Source organism: Eumetopias jubatus, unplaced genomic scaffold, assembly GCF_037043125.1.
Source record: "Eumetopias jubatus isolate StellerSeaLion01/CBP00866 unplaced genomic scaffold, mEumJub1_p1.0 scaffold_3, whole genome shotgun sequence".
Classification (NCBI taxonomy): domain Eukaryota; kingdom Metazoa; phylum Chordata; class Mammalia; order Carnivora; family Otariidae; genus Eumetopias; species Eumetopias jubatus.
In genome coordinates, this window is record NW_028274809.1 from 86427820 (window position 1) to 86450534 (window position 22715).

Below are 22715 nucleotides of genomic sequence, written 5' to 3' on the forward strand. Positions count from 1 at the left end.
CACAGGGAGAAAATGAAGATGTAGAAATCACCAAAACCTCATCCGAAGTTAGACATTAAGTAACTTAGCTAGGAATCAAACCCCAAGGTGTCTGAATTTAAAACTATGCTATTTACCATCATGTTTAACATACTCCGTGAACGTGTTCCTTTAGGGATATTTAACAATCATTTCTTCATTTTTATCAAAATAAAATATTAATATATTCATCGTGTGCTTTGGTCACATGGACATGTTTCCAAAAACTCACTTAAAAATGAAATAAAATTTTTTCAGACATCAAGCAGTTACTACAGACACCATATTCCAAATCAAGAATATATTTGACATTTTAAGGTATACATATTTATTAAGTACTTAGGAAGTAGGAAGCACTTTAAATACAGTAACTCATTTAAGGTATTAGATCCCTTTTCTCCAATTTAGTTCTATTTTCTAATTCTTTTTTAACTTTCTCCCCCAAAATTAGTCTATAAAAACATTAACTGATCAGAATGCCACCCTACTAAAGTCCAGCATGCTGGAAAACTATCTTTCTGAAAAGCTCAGTGTTTGTTGGCATTTGTACATCATTGTTTTGTGTGCTTGCAAGCAGTTTTTGCTTTTAATCCACTGTGACTTTTATTCCTTATGTTCTGAGATAAGAACCGTTCATTATTCTAAAGCTCTTTGCAAGAGTCAACTCTCCCATGATTATGAAGAAGCCTTTCTATCATAGTCCAGCATTTCCTGGTAAAAATGAAAATAACCTCACAACTTATTTTTAAATAAGTAAACCCCCAGATGCTCATGAATTAAAGATAGAAAAATGTCAGATTCTACAAATGAGTGTATATGAAACATTGGTGGGAAAGGATATTTACCAGTAGAAGATGTAAATTAACAGTCAAACCATTCATTAGGGCTATTTCTTTCTCATTGGCTCCTGCAAAGTAAACACATCATAATTTAGATTTTTCTATTAGTGCTGAAGTTACTTGGAAAAACAAAGTAGGGAGGCTTCACTCCTTCCTCCTTAATGTTTTTAGAGATAAGGACGTACCTGATGTGTCATCACAAAGAAATGGAAGTTTTCCCACTTGCCTCATTTTATCAAACGATATCTGGACTCAGATGCACATAGCTAGCTAAAATTATATTTGCTTTTTGATATAGTAAATAATAGCAACAAAATAATGAAGCATTTGCTTTTTCCTGTAAACTAAAAATGATTTATCCTATTATCAGGTAGTTTGCCAAATTCCCACAGAGTACATTTTTGTGGTAAGTGTATCTCAAAAGAAAGCAGGGCCGATCACATTTTTAGAACTGCTTGTTTCTAATATCCAATTAAAACGCACATTTAATAAAAGAGAGCTAGTTTGCCAAACACACTTCACTGTTATTACAGTGAGATATATAATAGTTTATTAGACAAAAGAGCTAGAAAGCAAAGCACAAAGACCTAAATAGCTCTGGGATTTATTCATAGACAGAGATGAAAGATAATTAATAGATAGGTATTATTTGATTGAGAACATATGCAAAATTAAGATAACTACTACAGAATCATAATCTGATCTAATTCTTACTAATGAGTGCTTGAGCACTAGAAATAGACCCAGAGACAAAGCATACATTGGATACTTAAGAACTCAGAGTGTAACAACAATAATACTTTCATATTTTTAGTTCTTACAGTCTCTTAAAAGCAATTAGACCTGTACAGTAGGAAAATCTCTTTAACTATCACTGAGAAAAATAGGTTTTGTGCCATTGTTTGTAAAGCTGAGGCGTTAGAGAAAATGTGTAATACAAGTCCTATATTTCATATCCAAAGAGATACTTCTGTTAGAGTTCCATTTTAGAAGAGGAGGCAGTAAGTAAAATAATTAATCTAATTTACAGCTAGATTTCAGGATAAGTTCACTTGAGGGCAGGCCACTAGAGATAAGTGTATAACTTAGGAATTTCTATTTCAACACCGCCGTTTAGTCAAGAAAAACTTTGGGTTGCATTTAACAGACGGATTTCTCCATTTGATGTGCAATGTTGGTAAACAATTGGTTAAAAGCTTTTTCTCTGGTCCTTGTAAGGTGAACAGTGTCTGAAGTCAAGGTGCAGTGAGACCATCTCATTCTACATTCCTAGCACTAAATAAAATTTGTCCTAGACATACGAGATAGATATGAATATGATAACCTTATGTTGCATACAGTGGCATATGTCTTCTCCTACAATATGAAAATCTTTTGGAAATATGTAAAAGAAATGCTGCCAGTTTTACTATATTTATTTCTTTGCATTATGGTATGAATTTTTACTGTTATTTCTAAAACAAAACATTATCTAAGATATCTAATCTAATATTATCCTTAAATCCCTGTTAGCTCTTTACATGCATCTTTTCTGAGAACAATTTATTTCCAAAAATATTTTGGCAGAGAAAGTGCAAGGAGAAAGGAGAAAAGGAAGGAAAAGTAATTTTATAAGAGGAGAATTCATAGAAAGAGAAGCATTTGAATAAAATGTAATGAGAAGGAAAAAGAATTCATAGGTTAGTTACCACAAAATGAAAGCAAAGAACTAAGAGAGGCAAGAGGGAAGGAGACTTTCTAATGGAGGTTAAGATATCCTAGTTTTGTTTAACAATTGCAATCTGATTAAAATAATTGTGGATTCCTTGAAAATTTTAGTCCTCCAAACAATACAGTGTTCATTTTGGATCACTTAAAATTTTTCTTGTGAAGAATGTAATGAACCAGATGTGGTAGGCTCAATTAATGTAGACATACACTTGACCCTGTGCTACCTACTCCCTCACTTTCAGTGGCATACTAACACTCGGATCAATTCTTTGTAAATAATCCCTCACTGACTTGAATAATTTATCTGCCACCATGCACAGAAATTATCTCATCTTAGAACACTCCAAATTCAAGCAAGCACTTCACGAAATGCTCTCCTCACCTGCTACTGAACTTTGTGAAGGAGACAGTGAGTCTATTTAATGTGTGTGCATGTGTACACAGGTGTATCTGAGGACAGTGCAAATATTAAAGTTTCAGGACATTAACACAGATGTTTATTTCAAATATAACCTAAAGGCACTAAAGAATCAAAGGTTCCTAACACCGAAGCACCACACATCAGACTGATTTTTAGCATCTTTTTAAAGGAAAATTTATCTATTTGACCTCTCTCTTTTGGTTCCAATTGCATTTCTGAAACCAACACTTGTTCTTTTAAGATATATCAATATCATCAGCATTCCATAGGAAAATAAAAAAAAAAATTAAGCAAACTGAAATTATTTTGAGTTGCTTTTCTTTGTTCTTTTTTCTTTTTCCCAAGACCTTTTTTTTTTAATTACTGTTGAAACATCAAGAACTACAAGTATTGCAGGGCAAAAATTTTTAAAAACTTCCTGAACTCTTATCAGGATTTGAAAGTAGAAGATCATCTACAATTCATTGCAGTAAATGTCAAGATTTGAATCACCTCATCGAAGATGGGTACGAGCCAGGATTCTTGTTCGTAGAGTGCTTTGCTGCTTGTTTATTTATTGATCATAATTTTTTGCTTTACCAGAAGGTGTAACTTAGTTAAACGCAAGCACGGCCTTCTTATCTCAATGCCTGGCACACGAATGTTTATTGAGTCCTTACTATGTGCCAATACTTCTAAATATGTGACTTGTATTTTTTCACATATTCTTCACAGTCACACAGTAACATATCTACTTTAATTGTCCGTATTTATCAATGAGGAAACTGACCTCCGAAGAGATGAACTAACTCACCTCAAGTCTCATAGATAGGGAAGTGAGACAAAATCTTAACCCTCTCTTAGAATAAAAAAAAAAAAGATTAAAATCTTTGTTCCAGATTACACTGGAAAGCGCTGCCTACATTATCCACTCCCTGTAAATCAAATACAGGAGGCCCATGTTCATTACCAACATTCCTCTGCATCTTTTTAATTTTAATTTCAAATATTTTGCCAAGAGAAGAATGACAGAGCCCCAAGCTGCTTAGTGTTTAATAAGAGGATATGTGACGGATCTCCTAACTGCCATCCATGTTCTGTATAATTGATTAAACAGACACAAATGTTATTGTGGATTTGCTTGTAAGGTTTGTAATCAGGCTAAGTCTGAGAACTTTCCACTCTGTCTTTCAAGTAGTAAATTCCTGTGGCCTCCAGAGGTGGCTAGTGCATGGGTGAGGATTCGTAACTGGAGACAGCTTATAGGGATTATTGCTTCTCAGAGGGTCAACCACAAGTTTCATAAAGCAAATTTATGTCCACATTACAACATTTTTATAAGCTGATATGCATGTATCTAGCCCTTTGTGGTTTTTATGTATCCAGGGAGAAGAAGGCTTAATAATATACTAATAATATTCTTCAGCAATTCTATTTCTAGCATCTTGATAATATGACATTAATTATAAGGGAAAGTTATTCCATGTTTTGCAGAATTGTTCGCTCTATATAAAATGTTTTATTAACAGTTTTTCTTCTCTTCTGAAATTGAAATTCTTTTCTGTATCTATGAAAAAATACAGTTGCTCACTGTCTCCTCCTTCCCTCTATCCACTCTTCCAATTGGTATACATAGTACTTTTTATTATCCTCTTGTTACTTCTTTTTGGGAAATTTTATGGTGAAATAAAGACTGTGGTTTTAAGAACCTGGAAGAGTCAACCATTGCCCCAAATATGCAATGTGTCTGTTTGCTCATGACACATTTATGTAGCTTGCAGGTAGCAAAAATAAATTTGACTTCTGCTGTTTTTTACTGTACTTACCAGATAATCATTTTAATTATTTCATGATTTATGCAGCCTGGATTTCCAAGCAGCATTTGAGGTTTCGTGGGTTACAAAGTGAGGAAGAATGATAAAAAAACAGCAAAAGATGCAGATGAGAAACAAATAGAAACTGTTACATGTTTTTGCTACTTCCAATTCAATCATATTTTCTCAGAATTTCCTAGTGAACCAGGGAAAAAGGGAACCTGGTGGGATTTGCAACAAATAAGATAAACACAAATATACGCAAAAACACTTTCTAAAATAATCTATTCCTAATGAAACAGAGTGAACTTCTCATTTTTCACCTTGACGTAAGAACCATTTCTCTGACTAATATACACAATTTAAAAAGTAAATTTGCCTCGGGTCGTGGTCCCAGGGTCCTGGGATCGAGCCCCGTATGGGGTTCCCTGCTCGGCGGGAAGCCCGCTTCTCCCTCTTCCACTCCCCCTGCTTGTGTTCCCTCTCTCGCTGTGTCTCTCTCTGTCAAAATAAATAAATAAAATCTTAAAAAAAAAAAAAAAGTAATTTGGGAGATAATAGTTACTGACACTTTTTAAAAAAAGTACAAGTTTTTAAAATATTTTTTCTAATATACTTTGTAGACACTGTCAATTCACATTCCTTTGGTCAACAAAAAAATAGAAGTATTTCTTCCGACAAAACACGAATTGTAAAGAACAAAACAGACATTTAATAAACTCAGAATTAAAACTAAAAATCAGGGGCGCCTGGGTGGCTCAGTTGTTAAGCATCTGCCTTCAGCTCAGGTCATGATCTTAGGGTCCTGGGATTGAGCCCCGCATAAGGCTCCCTGCTCCGCGGGAAGCCTGCTTCTCCCTCTCCCACTCCCCCTGCTTGTGTTCCCTCTCTCGCTGTGTCTCTCTCTGTCAAATAAATAAATAATCTAAAAAAAAAAAAAAACTAAAAATTACCTTCGTTCACTGAAAACATTTCAAATGAAATATTATATTTGTCATAAATGACTTGAGACTTTGGAAAGACTACCTACCTTAAATTATTTATTATATATGCTTACTGTTACTTACAATACATAATAATTATGATATATGTAATAAACAAAATACATACTGTTTCTTGAGCTTCATTTCTAGGAAAGTGACTGTACTCATTTCAATAAGGAATCGTTATCTTTTATATCCCATATCATTAGGGTCAAATGTCTGTAATTTAGTTAACACAACATTCAGGACAAAACCACAAAAATAGGCGCGCCTGGGTGGTCAGTCGTTAAGTGTCTGCCTTCGGCTCAGGTCACTATCCCAGGCTCCTGGGAACTAGCCCCGCATTGAGCCCTGCATTGAGCCCCGCATTAGGCTCCCTGCTCGGCGGGAGGCCTGCTTCTGCCTCCCCCACTACCCCTGCCTCCCCCGCTCCCCCTGCCTCCCCCACTCCCCCTGCCTCCCCCGCTCCCCCTGCTTGTGTTCCCTCTCTTGCTGTGTCTGTCTCTGTCAAATAAATAAACAAAATCTTAAAAAAAAACCCACACAAAAATAATGAAGTTTGTCCTGTGTGATAATTTTGTATGGTATTTCAAAGACACAGAAAAATCTCCAAAGCTAGAGTTGATAAATATATATTTTTTAATTTTTTAGTAAGTTCAATCCTTTTATTTTTCTAAATAAATTTGACTAGTGGGTTTTTCCCCCCCATTTTCGATAGTAATTATAATGAGAGATGCCTCATTTGAAATTTCAGTGATGGTTGTGATGTATTTGCTGGGCAAATAAAATACTTGCATATTTAATAAGTTGCACTAGAGCTATAAACTTTTAAATGGTCAAAAGAATTCTTTTTTCAGAGTTTACTGGCTTCATAAATAAATCTCACAAAATAGTATCACCTTCCCATTTCCCTGGCCTGTATATAAACATCCTAACTCCTCTTTTAGAGGATGATAAATATTAAGCACAAAATAACAGGATTAGAATGCAGTTTATGTTCTGAAAGCAAACCTAGTAAGGAAAAAAACAATCCACAGCTAAAGAAAACATATGCTCAGATCAAATTAATCCGTTTTTTTTTCCAGGTCTTTTATTTATATGTTAGACATTTGAATGAATATACTTAGCTTCTAAAAAATGAACATAAATGAAAGCACTGTTCACCAACTATTTAACACACCCTTACATACAATCCAGGATTATTCAGGTGGTAGTTTGCTCCATCAAAATATACACAGTCCTCTAGATAATGCTGACACCTGATCAAGTGCTCTGTGTTCCTCAGAATCTGACTAGTCTCGTAGGAGAGGCTAGGTTTTCACCTTTACCTGCCCTGCCTGACCAATACTTTGGCCTTGGGTCTCAGCCTCAGGCATTCAGAGCTGTGCAGATTCACCCTGGGGCTCCTTTTGAGGGTCTGGATTCAGGCTCTGCACACTCAGCCTGGCTTCATGTGCTGCCCCCCAAAAAACTGTGCCTCCAGGTTTCCAACTGCTCCTTTCTTTAGCAGCGGCAGTATTTCTGGTCTGTAGAGATTTCTATTGAATTTTTATTTTTTAAGTGTTGCTGTATGTTTGTTAATCTAATGTTTTTCCTATCATCTCTATGTGTTTGGAATAGAAGGGATCACTTTTGGCTTGTACTTAAATCTGTTATTTTATTATTATTATTATTATTTTATTTTTATTATGTTATGTTAGTCATCATACAATACATCATTAGTTTTTGATGTAGTGATCCACGATCCATTGTTTTACTATAACACCCAGTGCTCCATGCAGTACGTGCCCTCCTTAATACCCATCACCGGGCTCACCCATCCCCCACCCCCTCCCCTCTAAAACCCTGTTTGTTTCTCAGAGTCCATAGTCTCTCATGGTTCATGGTTCTCAAACTCAACACCCAAAAGACAAATAATCAAGGCCAAAAATGGGCAGAAGACATGAAAAGACACTTCTCTGAAGAAGACATACAAATGGCTAACAGACATGAAAAAATGTTCATCATCATTAGCCATCAGGGAAATTCAAATCAAAACCACACTGAGATACCACCTTACACCAGTTAGAATGGAAAAAATGGACAGGGAAAGAAACAACAAATGTTGGAGAGGTTGTGGAGAAAGGGGAACCCTCTTACACTGTTGGTGGGAATGCAAGTTGGTACAGCCACTTCGGAAAACAGTGTGGAGGTTCCTCAAAAAATTAAAAATAGAGCTACCCTATGACCCAGCAATTGCACTTTTGGGTATTTACCCCAAAGACACAGATGTAGTGAAAAGGGCCATATGCACCCCAATGTTCATAGCAGCAATGTCTGCAATAGCCAAACTGTAGAAAGAGGTGACATGCCCTTCAACAGATGAATGGATAAAGAAGATGTGGTCCATATATACGATGGAATATTACTCAGCCATCAGAAAGGATGAATACCCACCATTTGCATGGACATGGATGGGACTGGAGGAGATTATGCTAAGTGAAGTAAGTCAAGCAGAGAAAGTCAATTATCATATGGTTTCACCTATTTGTGGAACATAAAGAATAGCATGAAGGACATTAGGAGAAGGAAGGGAAAAATGAAGGGGGGGGGAATCAGAGGGAGAGATGAACCATGAGAGACTACATCTGTTATTTTAAACTAGAAGTCAATATTCTGATCCTATTAATACAGCCACATAAAACAGAAATGTATATAGAGTAATGATTACTCAGTAATAGCTAGTAGGAAATAGAACTTGCTTTTGCTTGCAACCCTTCTATTTTTTTTTTCAACTTTTTGAATAGGTAATACATTCCTATGGTTCATAAACTAAAAACAGATTTTCCTTGAAAGTCTGGTAAATTTGGACTACATCACACGAGTGTGTTTTTCCACTGTGCATGTGGTGGGGTTTGTTGTAAGGGGACCCTACTGAGCCATTATACTGGGACAACTCATGTCAGAATCTTTAGGCTGTCCAAGTCTCACAGAGAAGAATGTTCCAGTTTCCTGCATAGATACTGGATATTAAATTAGAACAGAAGTGGATAAACATTTATTTAATTCTTTTGTTTTCACCAAGGACTATGTTATAGACTAAACTGTGTCCTGCTGAAATTTGTATGTTAAAGTCCTACCCCCAGTGTGACTGTATTTGGAGATGGGGACTCTAGGAGGTAATAAAGGTTAATTGAAGTCATAAGGGTGAGGTCTTAATCCCCTAGGACTGGTGTCTTTGTAAGAAGACAGACACCAGAGTGCTCTTTGTCTCTGAGTGTGCACAGAGGAAAGGCCAGGTGAGGACACAGAAGGCAGCCATGTACAGCCCAGGGAGAGTCCCAGTCCAACCAGAAAACCACCCTCGGGTCTTGGACTTCTGGCCTCCATCCAGAACTGTGAGCAAACATCTGTTGTTCAAGCCCCCCAGTCTGTGGTATTTTGTTATGACAGCCTGAGCAGACTAATATAGTGTACATATCCTCCCTTGGGAGCCTTCTTCCTTCTTCAGAGACTCACCCAGTCATCTGGGGAGAACAATTCCCCTGGTGGCATAGAATGGGCAAAGGGAGCTGCCATTCTAACTGAATTTTAAACAGACTATCAACACACATCTCTCTCTCTCTTTATTCCTATTTTACTCCCACTTCTAGAGATGCTTATTATAATTTCCAGACTTTTGAAGGATCTGCAGTGTAAAGCAGGTGGCTTTCCATTTTTTTTTTTCCATTGGGAGATGAAGATTTGCTTTACCTTTTTTTGTTGTTGTTACAAAGGCAATTACCACTTATGCACTTGCTATCCAATTCCCAAAATGCTGCTATCATCTCCATTTCTCTGTTCGTCCTTTTATACTTTTATTTTTTAAATTCCACTAAGAGTTGTTTAGTGAAAATTCAGAAAAAAAGAGTACCTAAATGATTATGTTCAGTCCCCTTCATCATTAATTGGAAATTACCTCTCTTTTGAAGCACTAACCCCAATGATTTTTTTTTAATTTCTCTATGTTATATGATTATGTATATATATTTATTTTACATTCGGGGGGGTATCTTCCTGTAATGAGAGTCCCATGAGGATATCCCATGGGATAAAGATAGTGAGGATTCTGACCCACTATCTTACTTACTATTGTATCCTCAGTACCTACACGGTAAGTGCTGACAGACACACAGCAGAGGTTCAATAATCATTTCTGAATCAACAAGGTATTCCTCAGGTTTTCATGGTTTGTCTATATTCTTTCCGGATGTAAATCCTACTGTCCTCACTCTAATTCCACTTTCTCCCAGCTCAGATTGATATTGTCTTCTGATCACTGACCAAGATGCAATTGGGATGAAGCAATAAAGATATGTTTATACTTGCCTGTAGAGGAGTGAGGTTTGAAAAAGCATTATGAAAGTTATGATTTCCCTAAGTCCTCTAAATATTACCAAATAACAGCACTCCAAATGCTTAAACATCATTAATTTTTTGTTCAATACCCTAAATATCATATAAGATTTTAAGCAATGCTCAATATTCAACCCAATTAAATAGCTTTTTTTTTTCAAAAGGTTAACACGTTTACCATCTACAAGTATCTTTTTTTTTTTTTAAACATTAAGCCTCTGTCAAAAATGTATTTCTTATTTTAGGGTACAGGATTAAAGGACAAAATGATACAAGTAAAGAAAAAATTACAAGAAAAAACTTGACAAAAGCTTTTCAATTGAAGTACTGTAGCATTCAAACTTGACTTAAAACATAACAAAAGAAACAAAATTGCAAACGAAAACTCTTTATGGATTTTCCAAACATAAATAAATGAAATAGTGTTTAGGCAGTAGGGCTCATGCTGATGGCTAGCAGGAAGTAACAGAGTGTAATCTACTTGGAAATATCGTTACTGTACAAACAAGCCCCGATCAAGGACTGCAGCAGTTTCATCACTGCCATTGTTCTTACTTCCAAAATCAAGCCCTGATTCAACCATTCATACCCTAGATTACTCATACCTTTACTTCAGAGATTGAGGAACTATATACAACAAATGAATTTATTTTCACCATAGGGATAAGAATATTGTACCTCTCTGCCAATGTTACTTGAAAACCTTCCATGTCAAAACAATTTGACAGCAGATATAAACAATTCAATAAATACGCAATGATCTTTCACTACAGTCCTTTAAAGACGCATGTTAATTCATGCTGTTAACCTTAGGATCACAGTACATAGAACCCAAATATAAACAGTTGGGGTGACTTTCAAAGTAATGTTGGGTCCCTCACTTTATTTATAATCCCACTATAACCAATAAATTCATTTCATAGGCCCTATTATGCATTAATTATTGGGTGGCAGTAATTAATGAAAATTTTTCCTATTAAACGTCCATTGCCAGCAATGAACGTCCCAAACCCGCCAAGGAAGTCATTGTTACTGCACAATACATGAGGACCTGGAAATTTTCCAAAAGCTTAAAAAAATAAAAATAAAAAATGGAATTATATTGACATTTCCTGACACCTGCATTAATACTGTATGACTAATAAAAGCATGTCAGTTGCCTGAACTGAACCAGCGATCAACATGCGCCCAGAATGCACACGAGTAAAAATGCAGTAAAAGGAAGTAGTCTTCATTGCCTATAGGTCACTTCCAGTCAAAGGTTAAAGTTCAAAGACTGAATGATCAAAGTGCTCATTTTCTCAGTAGGACTATCTTCTGCTAGGAGGATGATAACAGTGGCATCAACAAGTATCATCATGATACCATCATTTTGTTTTCTTTGGATTCTTGTTACATGTTCGAACATAAAAAGAATTATCTGGTGGTCGTCTCTTTTCTTTGCAGCTGGAAAGCATGCTAATAATGCTAAGACAAACTGACTGGACTGAGAGCGCTGGGGACCAGTCTTCTCTTAGAATGGATAAACAGATATGACCATTGCTATAAACATGAGGATGAACGGGAATATTTTCACCAGTAAACATGACCTGAGGAGAGTCAAAAGGATATCGACTACTAAACTTAAATAGAAGTTGAAATTTTTCCCCTTCATATAAGGTAACTGGTACACCTTCCATGTCTACAGTCCACTGTGTAATTGAATTCTGAACACTCTCTTTTCATTTAAAGTCATTCCGGGAGGTGGGTCATTTTGCAAAGCCAACAGTTCTTTCTGCAGTCGTTTCTGCATTGACGCCACAATGGAACCATCCCCCCAAGGCCCCATCTACAAGTATCTTGAATACTACCTGGAGTATATATAACTCACTTTAGGAAACACATTATAAATATATAAGTATATTTATAAATATATACATAAATATAAATAAAGAACATCAACCATATTATTTCTAACAACTCTCAGCTTAATTTAAAATTAGTCACCATGGATTAAACTGAAATGAGCCAAAACCTGATTGGTGTTTTAAGATTTTAGCATGAAAAGGTCAGTGTTTATTTTATCATATAATGAAGGGTTAGAAAATTCATTTAAGTTGATTTTTATGAAATTAGCTTAATTATAAATAAATACAATGCCTGTGCTCTTTATTGGGGAGTAAACATTAGTCTTAAAATATACAAGAAAAAAAACAACATAACAATAACAATAAAAAATTTAAAAAAATACAAGAAAACACAATTAAATATTTTATTTTTGTGCCAAATAACCCAGTGATGTTTGCTATAGCCCTCAAGTCTGAATTAACGGTGTGTTCACTTTTTACTGTTATGGGTTAAAATAGAAAACCAGGATGTTCTTCAATAAGATGTTGACTTTATAATCTAGGTTTATATCTAAATGATAATGCCTTTATGATTCTTTTGGGAAAAATCCATTTTGTACTTACCTACAATGTCATTCATAAGGCCTACAATAGTCTCATCTCCTGTAATCCAGGGACGTTTTCCTAGGTTATGACCATAGGCTCCCCTGAAATTGAAAAGGGACATAGACACTATTAGATTTGTGTGTGTGTATGTGTGTGCATGTGTAATTTTTCATATATCAGCATTAGCAACTGGACATTTCTAAATGAATCTTTGTAATGTTTTAGTAATTATACAAAATCGTGCTTCTTTAAAACCTAAAGTAATACTTGAGAACTCTATTTTTCAACTTGTCATTTCTTAATTTCTTTAATTTCCGTTTTATTGGAGGGTAGTTGAGATTGCCTATGTACTACTTCATTATTTTACTCTATTTTAGAGTCTAAGATATTGTTTTTTTCTTCTCTATTTTGAAAATATCAAGACTATTTGAACATTCTACTTGTATACCTGTAGCATATAGTAATATCTATACTAAAACATAGCTACTATTTTTTGAGGCTAGAAATTAAAATGATTGTAAATTCAGTTTTTAAATACAGCTACAATCTGTAAACTAAACAAAAGTGTATAAAATGTGACTATATTCATGATGACATTTTAAGTAGATAGATAAACTTGGCAATAATCAAAGCCAACATTACATCTTGACCTATTTTCTAGCAATTTCATCTCCCATATTCTAGCTCAATTATATTATTCTAGTAAGTATCCCAGTAGGCATAATGGCAAAACACAAAAGAGGTAAGAGAACTTACACTCTAAAGAAGTTTCCATTAAATGAGGAAGGAAATAACATTTGAAATATGGAAGAAGAAACTGAAACAAAGAATCAAGGTGGGAGTGACTAAATGTGCTGTTGCCAACTTGCGGCAGGAAGCTCAGAATTAATTGTTCTTAATTCCTTAGGAACCCCCAAACTCCCTAAAGTTGGAGAAAGGAATGAGCCCGGTATTTTTTCTATAGTGCAAACTGTGCTTGAATCTATACTCTGAAATTCAGTAAGCTGGCAGTAGTGAGTGGTAAACCTGTTCTCAGAGGTGAAGGGTAGCAGAATATGTCACCCCAAAATATGTCGCTGTGGTAGATTGATTATCTTGAGCTATAGGCACTTGAAAACAGCAAGTGCAGCCAGAGCCTGTCTCTGTACTCCCCTATCTGCCTGAAGACACATCTTTCAAAAGGAACTCAATTGCCATAAATCCCCTCCCCAGCAGTTTCACCAACCAGGGAAGATTGAGTCTTGCCACAGGAGAGGAGACTAGAAGTCAACACCACACTCAGATGGGCTTTGTCACAACCTATGGTAAATTTTATCTGTTCTTCTAAGGGCTCTTCATCTTTCCTAAAAATCACTTATTCCGCTTTAAGTGGCCTACGTCCTCCCCCTTTCCTTATTAAGATAGGATTTAAGCCCAAATTCTAAGTCATCGCGGGGAGGGGGAGGTCCTTTGTCCTCCAAGTGTCTCCTGTGTGTACAAGACTATACGTGCTAATAAACTTGTGCAGGTTTTTTTTTCCTCTTGCTAAGCTGTCTTTTATTACAGGGGTCTCAGCTAAGAACTCCAAAGGGTCTGGGGAAATTATTTTCTCTCTCCAAGACAGCAGTGGGTTAATAGGATGAAAGGAGCCCTGTTTTTAGCCTTTGTTGATTTTCATGATGTGAATATCCCCTGTGGTCCATTTCCTGGCATCAACCAAAATCCTTAATATTTAATGACTGGCTTTCATTGCCTGGTCTGAGCCAATTCCAGGTCACCACCGGTTATGAGACTACACGTATCATAAGCTGATAAAGCCTGTAAAAGTAAAAGTAAAAGTAAATGGGTGGCAATATGTACCTGAAAGAATGGCTGTGAAAAATAAGTAAGATAACATGTAAAAGAGACTGGCACATAGCACCCCTTTTCTGACTGTTCCCTAACGTAAATCTACTGCGTGGGCATGTGGGGTACAATGCAATTTTTAAACTAATATTTTGATTACCGTATAAACTGAGATGAGGTAAGAGGACTTTGAGAATAGAAACTCTAAGAACTAAGGAGGAAGAGAAGGGCAATTGCTAGTTATTATTATTCATATTATTATTAGATAGCCTGCAGCTTGCCTCTTTCTTGACTTCCAATATAAATGCTAAAGACAAAAATCATTATCATTAAATGGTAGTTAAAGGCAGATACTTGGATCCTTTTTTATTTTAATCACATAGGGCTCCGTGGCCTTGCTGATAGCACAATACATCTTATTACATTTAGGTAGTAAAATTCTATGTTCTGCCTCAGAGAATTTATGTTTCAGAATAGTAGGCCACCTACTTCTCACTCTGGTAGACACCATGGTAATAATCTTTAAGAGTATGTTTCTTCCAGCCATGCTTTTGGCATCTCCCCCACCACCTTTAAAATATCACACACAGTCTGCTTCTTTCCTTTTTGTCAGTCCACTAGCCTGGGGTAGTGAAATGTATTTAGGAAGTTGTTACCCCAATAAACTCAAACTAAAGTGGCCTGTCTTTATAAAGCCTTGATGTAGATTACAGTGCACTTTTAAACATATGTATCAGAGTTAAGAAAGATTACATTGCTCTCATTCAGAACTACTACTTGCAGCGTAGTTGCAATCTTCTCTTACAAGTGCTGCAAAGGAAAAGAGCGGGGCAGACAGTTCCCTCAGGACAGCAGCATTCATCATTCCCCCGAGTGGGGTGTGCTCGGATATGTCTACAGAGTGCTATCTGCTCATGAAATTAGATTTCAGGATGTAAAATCGAATTAGGAAGTTAATAGAGGATCCTCTTTGAAAGAGGACTCTACTTTAACCACCCTACAAAAATAAAAAGTAGCCAGGCTTTTAAAAAGTTCCTCCCTGTCTCCACCCCCCCCCAAGGAAATAAGACATCACAGAATCCTTAATATCACCACTTTTTTTTAAATCTATGATCCAATTGATGATTAGCCACCACAGATGTTAGGAAAATCTTTGTAACATGTCATACCATGTACACACTTTCACATACTTTCTTATTCATACTGAAGGGCAGTGGACTATGCCACACCAAAATTCACCCCTTTGGCATAAGATTACCTTGAGCTGAAGGCACCTGAAAAACAGCAAGTGTAGGGACAAGCTTCCTCTGAGCTTCCCCATCTGCTTAAAGACAGGTCCTCCAAAGGAACTCAACTGTCATCAATCTCTCCCCAGGAATTTCATCAACCAGAGAAGATTGACTCTGGTCCCACGAGAGGAGACTAGAAGTCGACACCACACCAGAAGACTTTGTCACAAACTATCACATCCCCTATCTGTTCTTCTAAGTGCCTTTCATCCTTCCTAAAAATCATTTATTCTCCCCTAAGTGGCCTACATCCTCCTCCCCTTCCCCTACTAAGATGACATATAAGCTCTCAAATTTCACAGATTTTTTTTTCTTTTTTTTTGGTATTCACTTCCCCCCCCCCGGGATGCCCTCATGCCCATATTAATAATTAATAAGTAGTAATTATTATTTCCTGTTAATCTGTCTATTGTCAGTTTATTTTATAGGTCTAGTTGTTGAATAAAGGGGGGTAGAGGGAGCATTTTTTTCTCCCCAGAATACACTTTTTTTAAAAAAAATATTTTTATTTATTTATTTGACACAGAGAGAGAGCGCACAAGCAGGGAGAGAGGCAGAGGGAGAGGGAGAAGCAGGCTCCTCCCTGAGCAGGGAGCCTAAGGCAGGACTCAATCCCAGGACCCTGGGGTCATGACCTGAGCCACCCAGGTGCCCCAACTTTTTTTTTTTTTAAAGGAACACATGAACTGAATGAGACTGCAGTGTCTGCAGAAGCACGCCTCCCCCTTGTGCTTCACCAGCACCCTTTCTGCACACATTGCCATTCAAGTCAGTCACTGTCCGCTAAGCACGCAGTTTGTTCCTAATATGTAATCCAGTGGGCTATTTTCTTCTTAAATAAGCCTACCTAAAGTGTCACACGGGTCTATCTATAAAGATACAACTGGGTCAATTTTTTGCTCCCATGAGAAAGAAAGAAAATCATTTATCGAGTAGATATGACAACGCAGAAGACCTAAACTATTGTGGTTGTATCTTAGGGACAAGATTGAGAAATATACATTTCTCAACTTACAATGTGCTCTTCGGGACGGATATATCGGATGTATCTTTCTCTTCTAGCCAAGCGTTCCCACTGTGATTATTAGCCCATGTTATTTTCCTTTAAATAATCTGGGCCGTTAATAAATCTATAATATATAAATATGTAATATTAAATGTTCTAAAACAAATCCTGGCAGACCCACAGACCCCTATCAATGCTGTTTTTTATTGTTATAGCCCCATTTTGCTGGCAATTAATTATATTATCAAATGAGTCAAATCACCATAAATTTCTTCTATTTCAGAATGTTAAAAATATCTGAATATTGTTATTTCCCAAAACAAATATACTTCTCCCAAGTAAAGTAATCTACTTTGGAAATCACATACAGTTGAAAATAACAATAATAAGCACTTAAAACCCACAGAAGTAAGTGCTTTATTTTCCTTGCTTTGTCTTGAATAACTTAAAAGTTTTAGAAGAAGTCATTTAGGCACAAAAATATTTCTAAGTATGCCTTTATTCTTGACTTTCCTCTAGCGTAAGTAATCAAAGTCGGTAGCTATATGAATTATAAAATCGGGCTGCCCTATGGCCAGTGACGGTTTATTTTGTAGATAGGTAGGTAGTATGTCTGTGATAGGACATAAAAGACAGAGCCACGGACATAACAGCCATGAGCCAAGTGGTATTTCCTAGCTTATATGGCTTGGATGGCCAGTCAGACTAGTTATCAATATCCCAGAACAATATCTCACTTAGTCAAAGGACTCTCTGATTTTTATGTTACTGTTAAGATTATACATTTCTAATATTATTTTTTTCTTGTTAAGCAACTAATTTCAGTTTGCATTAGAGTATTTAGTAACTGTGTAGCTCTCTTTGACTCAGTCCTTCTCAAAATCTTCCATTGGTCAAGAAGAGAGGAAGGCACTGGCCTGATTTGGGTATCAGCTAAGAAGTAGGGCAGAAGTGGGGCTGGAGAAGGTGAAGAACAGGTAATCAGGAAAACTCACCACAGTAATGGGAGGCCCTGGATCTAGAAGCAAACTAAACATGTGCATGGATATTTAGTACAAAAACAAAAGCAAGAGTCAGAAAGGGAAGTCAAGGGACCAACAGCCCACCATAGTGGCAAGAAGATTACTTTAAACTAAAAGTATGTGAACAAACAGCAGCCTAAGAAAGAAACGCTCCTTGACTTAAGGAGACTCTCCTGAAAATATAGTTGCCATTAGCCCACTCACAGATGGAAGGTGACTCAACACCAGGAGGTGCAAATTCAGATGCCATCAATCTCCCTCTAGGGGAGCTTCCAGGCAGGAAGGATATGTCCATTATCATCAGAATGAAAAGGTCCAATAAAACTTTCTATACCTCCTACTGAAGCCCTAAAACTGCCCCCTTTGGTTAAACTGGTATATAAACCCTTACTCCTAGCTATTCAGTGAGTCACTTTTTGTAGAGTACTTCTGCATGCCCATGAAAGAAACTTCCGTTAATCTCTTATGGATGAATCCACAGGCCCTCAACCAACAGGCTGTAAACTGGTAGAAGAAAAGTTTTCCTCCCAACAGAACCTTAGCTGGAAAAGGCCAGAGTAAAATTTTAAGCTAACTATTTAGGACCAAAGAAATAGTGAACAAACACTTTTGAGATCAAAGATGGGCAGCAGGACAGAACAGAACACGACTCTGACCTTGCCCCTCAAACACCACGACATCAACAGAGAGACAGGGGGTGTGACGTTGACTGGGCCACCACGACTGAAAGCAAGAAGACTAAATAAAACTAAGCAAAGACAAAATAAAGCTAACTAGCTATCTAATCTTTTTCTCAGAAGTCTTTTAAATGTGGTTTACACTGCTTGAAGCATTAATATGCACCTCTTTTCTGAATCATCTGTCTAATGAAAAATTGGTAGAAGGCATTAAGATTATGTAATTTTCTATTGTCACAAGGTTAAATATAAAACTGAAAGTTAACAACAATAGAAGGGTGTTATGACAGAAAGGCACTTTCCTGGAATATAACTTTAAAGTCTTGAAAATAATCAACCAGTCTAATAAAATAGGGTAATCACGAAGAGATGAATAGGATGGCAGGGCAGCATCTTTTTTTAAATGCCTGAAGGATAAAAATGCACAGCCTTGCTGAATGAATATCCAAGAGGCAAGGACACTCTCTAAAGTTCAAATTCAATCTAATTCTCTGCTCTCTTTTATATTAAGGCCAAAAATGAATATTAACCATTTTTATTAAGTATGACCCTCATTTTTTAAATACTAAAACCTGCTAAGCAAAATGCTTCCAAATGTGGTGATATTTATTTTTCAATTTATGCATACAACTTATGCAGATACAGTTGTAACAGGCTTAATAAATTATCTAAACCTCTATGATTTTTGCATTGAGGTGCAAATTTATATTCTTAACCCCTGAAATTAAGAACTTTGCAGGGTAATCTAATGCCTGTGGTAGTAATCATTAGCACAGTCAGTGTAAAATAAACTTTAAAAAGAGGTACTGCTCCCAATATGAAAGACCAGTGGCATGAAAACTGAAGAAAGAAGACGACATTTGGAGTTTGAATGACAGCCAAATGTCTTGGTCAGAGTTCTTTTCTGATTTAGTTTCATTTTCCTGCATTTTTTTTTCTGACCTTCAGGTTTGGCTTCCTCCTCATATCTATTTTCAGATCTTAATATTCAGGATGTATTTTAAGAATATTTCTACTCATTTTTAGTATTTTTTTCTTTTTTTTAAAATGCAATCATAATTAACATACAGAGTTCATCTGTTTCACGTATAAAATATAGTGATGCAACAAATATACACATGACTCAGTGCTCATCATGATAAATGTACTCTTAATCCCCTTCACCTATTTCACCCATGCCCCATCACTTCCTCTCTGGTAACCATCAGTTTATTCTCTTAAGAGTTTGTTTTTTGGTCTCTTTTTTTTTCCTCTTTGTTCATTCTTTTGTTTCTTAAATTCCACAAATGAGTGAAATCATATGTTACTTGTTTTTCTCTGACTCCTATTTCACTTAACATTGTACTATTAGATCCATCCATGTTGTTGCAAATGGCAAGATTTCATTTTTTTATGGCTGAGTAATACACACACACACACACCCCACTGTCCAACCATCTATGGATGGACACATGGGTTGCTTCCATATCTTGGCTATTATACAAAATGCTGCAATAAACATAGGCGTGCATACATCTTTTCCAATTAGTGCTTTTGTTTTGTTTGGGCAAATAACCAACAGTGGAATTACTGGATCATACGGTAATTCTATTTTTAATTTTTAAAGGAACATACATAGTGTTTTCCACAGTGGCTGCACCAGTTTGCATTCCCACCGTCAGTGCACGAGGGGTCCTTTTCTCCATATCCTTGCCAATACTTGTTATTTCTTGTGTTTTTTATTTTAGCCATTCTGACAGGTATGAGGTGATAGCTCACTGCGGTCTTGATCTGTATTTTCCTGATGATTAGTGATGTTGAGCACCTTTTCATGTGTCTTATTTTTCATATTTTAAATATTAAAAAAATTAAAATGATATTAATTTATAATAGTTACTTATTTTTAAAAACATTTCTAGTTTCAGCTTTATTAGTAACTACTGAGGAAGGATGAAAGCACATAAAATTATTTTCCTAAAGGGATTTATAATATGGTTGAGAATATGAAGCTAATGAAAACAGATACCTCTAAACTGCCTATCCCCCAACAGTGATTAATACAATGGGCAGTTAGGGAGAGATCATCAGCATGGTCGAGAAGGTTGGGATTAAGGAAGGTAAGCATCCAGAGAAGCAGGGAGTGTCGGGGGTTTCTTAGGCAGAAGAGTAAAAGTAGAACAGAGAGATGGAGAAAAAAATGGATTTAAGAGTTCAGATTCTTGCATGGTTGGAGCAAACCTGTTTAGCTAAGCCCAAATGGAGTATCTTCTCAATAAGCACACTCAGTCTGGAGAGGGCAGTGGCCTTCTGCTCCAGTAATCTTTTTCTCCCCCTCAACAAATTTGTTTCCTTATTTATAAAAATTAGTGTAATAGAGTTTAGCAAGAACAACTCATGAAAACATTGAATTACATTCTAAATGTTAACTCCCTTATTAGCCATTAAATAAATAAAATAAAATAATTACACATGATTTAGATTGGAAGAGGGACTTATTTTTTCTAATATTGTGAAAGTTTACTCTTGACTCTGTCATAACTTGCCATATGACCTTATTTACTGATCCTCAGTTATGTTATCAATAAAATGAGAGTATTGAATGACATGATTCTTAAGGTTCCTCTATGTCCTAAACTTCTAGGAGCCTATTGTACACCTTTCCAAATATTAGACAACCTAGTGTGATTTTTAAAGTTCCTAATGATTTGAAGGGGGGATACATGCAACCCAATGTTTATAGCAGCATTACTAACAGTAGTCAATTATGGCAAGAGCCCAAATGTCCATCGACTGATGAATGGATAAAGAGGGGATTAAATACACAAACACACACACACACACACACACACACACACACAATGGAATATTACCCAGCCATCAAAATGAATGAAATCGTGCCATCTGCAACGATGTGGATGGAACTAGAGAGTATTATGCTAAGCAAAATAAGTCAGTCAGAGAAAAACAAATATCGTATGATTTCATTCAAATGGGGAATTTAAGAAACAAAACAAATGAACATCAGAGGAAAAAAAGAGAAACAAACCAAGAAACAGACTCTTAACTATAGAGAACAAACAGGGTTGTTGCAGAGGAGGTGTGTGGGGGAATGGGTTAAATAGGCGATGAGGATTAAGGCAGGCACTTGTTGTGAAGAGTACTGGGTGCTGAATGTAAGTGATGAATCACTAAATTTCACACCAGAAACCAATACTGCACTGCATGTTAACTAACTTGACTTTAAATAAAAATTTGGAGGAAAAAAAAAGTTCTTGTATGAGATGTCAAATGATAACTTTTGAAATAATACTTACATTTTGGCCCACTTATCTAGTTCTTCTTCCAGATATGTTTTAACCATTTTTGGTTGAAGGCCAAGAGAATTTCCCAAGAAATAGATGGCATTTTCATCCTTATTCACTAAAGATAAATCAACTGAAACAGAACGACATGTAAAAAAAAAATGCTTATTCAATTAATTAACCTTCTTCCATTTGGCATTGTTGATCCAGTACAAATGATTAATATAATTAATTCCAATAAGGATAATAAATAACATAATTCTTCCCAAGGATAATATCAAGTTTTCAGAAAAATAATCTTTTACATTTGTATTTTAAAATATAATTTACATTTATAGACTTTTGTGGAGATCTCTCATTATTTATTGTTCCATGAGGAAATCTAAATTAGCAGCTATTCCCAGTCATAAATAGATGAAGGCAATAGAAAAAAAGTTAAAAACAGAACTTTTATAGGAAGTGTATCATCAGCCCATCTAGTCATACTAGAAGGTTACCAGAGTCTAGGCACATACTAAACCGCTGCAGTAACTGGTGTTGTAAATAAGGCAAATAAAAAATATCTAAATGAGTATTTACATATCTGAAATAGATATATTGGATTTATACATTTTTTCACTCTATATCTCTATACACATAATATTAATATATATGCAGGCAGATTGTTCTCTGTATTTATGTCTTAGTCAAATAAATCAGAATTTTAGTAGATTTGTCTTACAACTCTCCCTTGACAGTAACAAATGCAGTTTTATTAGCAAACCAATCCATGTTCGAAGACTAAATATGTTCCGTGCGTGTCAGCCCCACCAATGACCCAGCATGAGGAGCCAATCATCCAGATCCCTGCTCCCATTGTCTTGTCTTGTTCTATCATTGCTGATGCTTTTACAGATGAATACATAGCGGGCTGCTTATATTTAGAAAGTCATTTTGAAAGTGTGTTCAATGTGAGAGAAAAGCAGAAATGTAAACTAAATTATCTTGTCCCATGCCAGACAAAAGCATGGTTCCCCATCTCCTTTCACTACATTCCTCTTACTTGG

At 36.0% G+C, this 22715-nt stretch overlaps 1 protein-coding gene and 1 pseudogene across 7 annotated transcripts in view; both read right to left on the reverse strand.

Annotated features, from left to right (window-relative positions):
* Positions 1 to 22715, reverse strand: part of KYNU (kynureninase) — a 128701-nt gene that overhangs the window by 64091 nt on the left and 41895 nt on the right. For all 7 annotated transcript variants that reach the window (XM_088021730.1, XM_028123807.2, XM_028123809.2 and 4 more), the window contains 3 exons: positions 21682 to 21802; positions 12589 to 12671; positions 864 to 925 (listed from right to left, as the gene is read on the reverse strand). In XM_088021730.1, the coding sequence (XP_087877856.1) occupies positions 864 to 925; positions 12589 to 12671; positions 21682 to 21802 (266 nt within the window). The remainder of the gene's footprint in view (positions 1 to 863; positions 926 to 12588; positions 12672 to 21681; positions 21803 to 22715) is intronic.
* On the reverse strand, positions 11245 to 11954 carry LOC114224568 (ubiquitin-conjugating enzyme E2 W pseudogene; annotated as a pseudogene).